The sequence below is a fragment of the Vicugna pacos genome, chromosome 18, assembly GCF_048564905.1.
Source record: "Vicugna pacos chromosome 18, VicPac4, whole genome shotgun sequence".
In the NCBI taxonomy this organism is placed as follows: Eukaryota; Metazoa; Chordata; class Mammalia; order Artiodactyla; family Camelidae; genus Vicugna; species Vicugna pacos.
In genome coordinates this window covers 23,797,565-23,801,939 of record NC_133004.1, presented here as the reverse complement: position 1 = coordinate 23,801,939, position 4,375 = coordinate 23,797,565, and the positions used below count along the sequence as shown (strand labels likewise).

At 43.8% G+C, this 4,375-nt stretch overlaps 1 protein-coding gene across 4 annotated transcripts in view; it reads left to right on the top strand.

The window, feature by feature from the left end:
• Positions 1–44: 44 nt before the first annotated feature.
• The window catches only part of PARN (poly(A)-specific ribonuclease), a 148,212-nt gene continuing 143,881 nt past the window's right edge, over positions 45–4,375 (top strand). For 3 of the 4 annotated variants that reach the window (XM_072942655.1, XM_006212074.4, XM_015245960.3), the window contains exons 1-2: positions 3,114–3,245; positions 3,681–3,758. In XM_072942655.1, coding sequence (XP_072798756.1) covers positions 3,227–3,245; positions 3,681–3,758 — 97 coding nt within the window. In that variant the 5' untranslated portion in view covers positions 3,114–3,226. Of the gene's footprint in view, positions 84–2,747; positions 2,842–3,113; positions 3,246–3,680; positions 3,759–4,375 lie in introns of those variants that run through there. The other variant, XM_015245958.3, reaches the window with a different exon arrangement.

Genomic DNA, 4,375 nt, shown 5'->3' with positions numbered 1-4,375 from the left:
GGTCGGCGCATGCGTACCACCGCCAATCCCGCCCCTTCCTTTCGGGTGGACAGACCTTGAGCCAGGGCGGTAACCCCCAGAAGGTGAGGATGTCATGCCTGTCTGCTCCTCCAGGGCGGCTTTTTCTATATCTGGAGGAAACAGCTTTACCCAGAAATGAAAATAATATTACAAGACTGTATTGTACTCCCCACAATTTTTCTTTTGCCTTAACATTTTATACAGAAAATCAGAGGACGGTAGCTAAAGTTCCATTTGCAGTATTAAGTAGACTCGGAATTAAAATGACTTTCTTATCAACCACGGTTTTTCTGTCAGTCTCTTGATACGTTAAGAAGTATGCTGATTTTCTGCTTTAAATCTGGCCTGGAGATTGTTAAATTGATTATCTGGGATGACTTTTTTTCCCCCATCAATCAAATTGTCGAAGGGTGAAAAGGTTGGTAATATTCTGTGCTAGTGCCAGGAATGTATGAACTCTGGATGATAGTCTGGCAATAGGTATCAGCATATATGTTGTTTGACTATGGTAAGAGGTACATAACGTGGAATTTACCATTTTAACCATTTTTAAGTGTGCAGTTCAGTGGCAATAAGTATATCCACATTGTTGTGCAATTATCCCCACCATCTACAGGACTTTAGCATCTTCCCAAACTGAAATTCTGTACCCATTCAACAACTCCCAGTAGTTCCTTCCCCAGCTTCTGGTAACCACCATTCCATTTTCTGTCGATGAATTTGACTATTCTAGGTACCACATATAAGTGGAATCATACAAAGTTTGCCCTGTTGTGACTGGCTTATTTCACTTAACATAATGTCCTTCAGGTTCATCTACCCTGTAGCACGTGTTAGAATTCCCCTCCTTTTAAAGGCAAAATAATATTTCATTGTATATATACATGATATTTTGTTTATCCATTCATTTGTGAATAGGTACTTGGGTTGTTTCCACCTTTTGGCTATTGTGAATTTTGCTGCTAGGAACATGGGTGTACAAACTTGTTCAAACGTCTACTTTCAGTTATTTTGACTGTACGCCCAGAAGTAGAATTGCTCCATCCTATGGTAATTCTATTTTTAATGTTTTTAAGAAGGACCACACTGTTTTCTATAGTGGCTGCACCATTTTACGTTCCCACCAGGAGTTCATAAAGTTTCAATTTCTCATCTAATAGGTGTGAAATGGTATCTCATTGTGACTTTGATTTGCATTAGTGATGTCGAGCATCTTTTCAGGAGCTTGTTGGCCATTTGCATATATTCTTTGGAGAAATGTTTAAGTCCTTTGTCCATTTTAAAATTGGATTGTTTTTGTGCCAGAGTTGTAGGAGTTCTTTATGTATTTGTATTATGGATATTAACCCTTTATCAAAAGTATGATTTGCAAATATTTTCTCTTATTCTGTGGGTTGCTTTTTCACCTTGATGATAGTGTCCTTTGATGCACAAAAGTTTTTAATTTTGGTGTAGATCAGTTCATCTATTTTTTCTTTTGTTGCCTTTGTTTTTGGTGTCATAGCCAAAAAATCGTTGCCAAATCCAATGTTATGAAGCTTTGGCCCTATGTTTTCTTCTAAAAGTCTTATAGTTTTGGCTCTTATATTTAGGTGTTTGGCTTACTTTGAGTTACTTTTTATATGATGTTAGGTAAGAGTCTAACTTCATTCTTTTGCATGTGGAGGTCCAGTTTTCTCAACACCATTTGTTGAAAAGACTATCCATTCCTTATTGAATGATCTTGGCATCCTTGTTGCAAGTCATTTGACCATATGTCCAAGGGTTTATTTGGGGGGTCTCTACTGTTTCATTAGTCTCTATATTTTTCTGCATCCAGTACCACACTGTTTTTGATTATTGTAGCTTTGTAGTAAGTTTTGGTATTTATTGAATTTACTTAAACTTTAAATTTAAGTGGCCATATGTGGCTAGTGCTTTTCCTTTAGGACTTTTAAACTTGAAAGCAGAAGGCAGAGAGACATTTCAAGCTTGAGGTTTGACTACTTGTCTTATTGGTTTTTCACCTTCCCATTCCATCTGAACTCTTGAATTTGTAATCACTTTCTGCTGCTCACACTAGGAATAGTGGGCATAAGTAATTATATGTAAATTTACTTTGAATGAAGAGAGGAAAATGCACTTGTGACACCTAGCGGGGAAAACATGGCCAGACTCATACTTGTTCTTTAGGGTACTTAATATTTTCTTTTGGGGGGAAGTGATTATCTTCTTTTCAAAAAGCACAAGTGGTTTCTATTCAGTATTTCTCTCAAACCTAAGGTGTGAATGGGGGAAAGGTGACAGCAAGTCAGAACTCTAATAATATTCTATATTTATCTATACAGTGCTTTACAGTTCACATACGTTGTCACCACTGATCCTCAATCATATTCAGTGTATGAGGAAATTGAGATTTAGGTAGGTTGAGTAGTTCCAGACCTAATGAGTGGCAGAGCTGCCTTTGAGAGCAGGTCTTCTAACCAGCTTCATAGTAAGCTTTTGTGAAAGACGAGGCTGAATTTATTCGCTCAACCCATGTTTATTGATCATCTACACATGTCAGCATTGTTACAGGCTCTGGGAATCAACAGCAAACCTCAAATCAACATAAAACTCCATTAGGCATGACCTCATCTGTTTTGCTCGCTGTAGTACTCAGTGGCTAGTGCCCTAGATAAAAATCTCAGCTTTGCTTTCCCCAGTACCTCTCTAACTAACCCTCTTTCCCATTATTCTTATTTCAGCACCCTGCTTTTTCTCTGCATAGCGATCTTTCCAACTAGCAAGTTAGATTCCAGCCTGACTTTCCATTCTTCCGTCAAGTTAAGCTCCAGTGGGGTAAGGACCTTGTCTTTTTCATTCGTCACTATATCCTCACTCCTTTCAGCGTGCCTGGCACATAAGGGGAACTCAGGAAATATTTATGCATCGACTGGAAGTCAGGACACATATTTTTTCTGAAGTTGAATGACCCAAGTCGGGTCCTCCCAAGTTAGACCACGCCTCCAGGGGCTTTGTAGCCACGCTCCTCCGGTGTCCCGGGAACCCTTCTTGGCCCCGCCCCCTCCGTGACGCAGCGCACGTGACGCGCGCCGGCGCGCGCTGTTTCCGGAAGTCGCCCCCGCGGTCTCCGCCGCTTCTGCTTCTGCTGGTGCCGCGGAACTCCGCGAGTGGAACGGCCGAGGCGGGCCTGGCGGGGCCGGGTGTCTGGCCACACTGCAGAATGGAGATAATCAGGAGCAGTGCGTGTCCACCGTGCACTTCGCCGCGTCCCTGCGGTCTCCCTCACCCGGTCAACTAGGCCCGGACCACGGCGGGTTTTCTTGTCGGGGCCTGAGGCAGAGGCAGCCCCTCAGGGGTTTACTCCCGTTTTGCGCCTCATGGGGCCTTGTTCCTCTCTGGCGCGTGCACCCCTGGGCGCCTTGTCGTTTCCTAACCCGGGCACCCCCCCCAACCCCGGGCCTTGTCGCTCTCAGGCTCGTGCACCCTTGGTGCTTCTTTCCCTCCGGCCCTTGCGCCTCGGGGACTTGACTCCCTCTGGCCCGTGTACCGCTCGTGGACTTACCCTCCCGCCCAAAGCCTTAGGAGCTTTTCGGCCCTCTTTCCCTCTTCCCGTAAGAGCCCGTGGGCAGGAAGCCGGGCCACCGCTTCTGAGCCTCTTCTCGGTTTCTCCGCAGATTTTAAGAGTAATCTTCATAAAGTGTACCAAGCCATAGAGGAGGCCGACTTCTTCGCCATCGATGGGGAGTTTTCAGGTATCCCTTGCTTGCAAGCTGGAGGCTGGCACGTTGCTGTGCATTGCCAAGCCTGCTCCTGCCCACCCCACCTCCCCCTAATCCCGCCTTCTGGCCCCTGCACCCTGCTTTCGCCTTGAGCAAGTTGCATAAGTCTCAACATTTCTTCTTAAACGTTTCAAAAGCACTTAATAGGTGCGATGGGGTTTGTGATTGGGTTTGTGATTGCAACTCTGAGGGTTGCAGATAAAGTTTATGGTTTTGGTGCTGCTTAAAGAACAATTGGACAGGTGCGTGGGACAGAGCTTGAGTGTTAGGATCAGGCTTTTTTGTGTGGTGAAATGCACATAAAATTGATCATTTTAACCATTTTTAAGTAGTTTACAGTTCAGTAGCATTAAGTACATTCACACTGTTGCGTATCCACCTCCAGAACTTTTTCATCTTTGGGAACTGAAACACTCTACCCATTGAAGAATAATTCCCAGTTCCTCCCTCCCCTCTGCCTCTGGATTTGATTTTGTCTCTATGAATTTGATTGCTCTAGGCATTTCCTATAAGTGGAATCATACAGTATTTGTCCTTTGTTTACCGTGTTTAGGGTCAGGCTTTTGCAGATGAATGAGAGTATTCCTCTA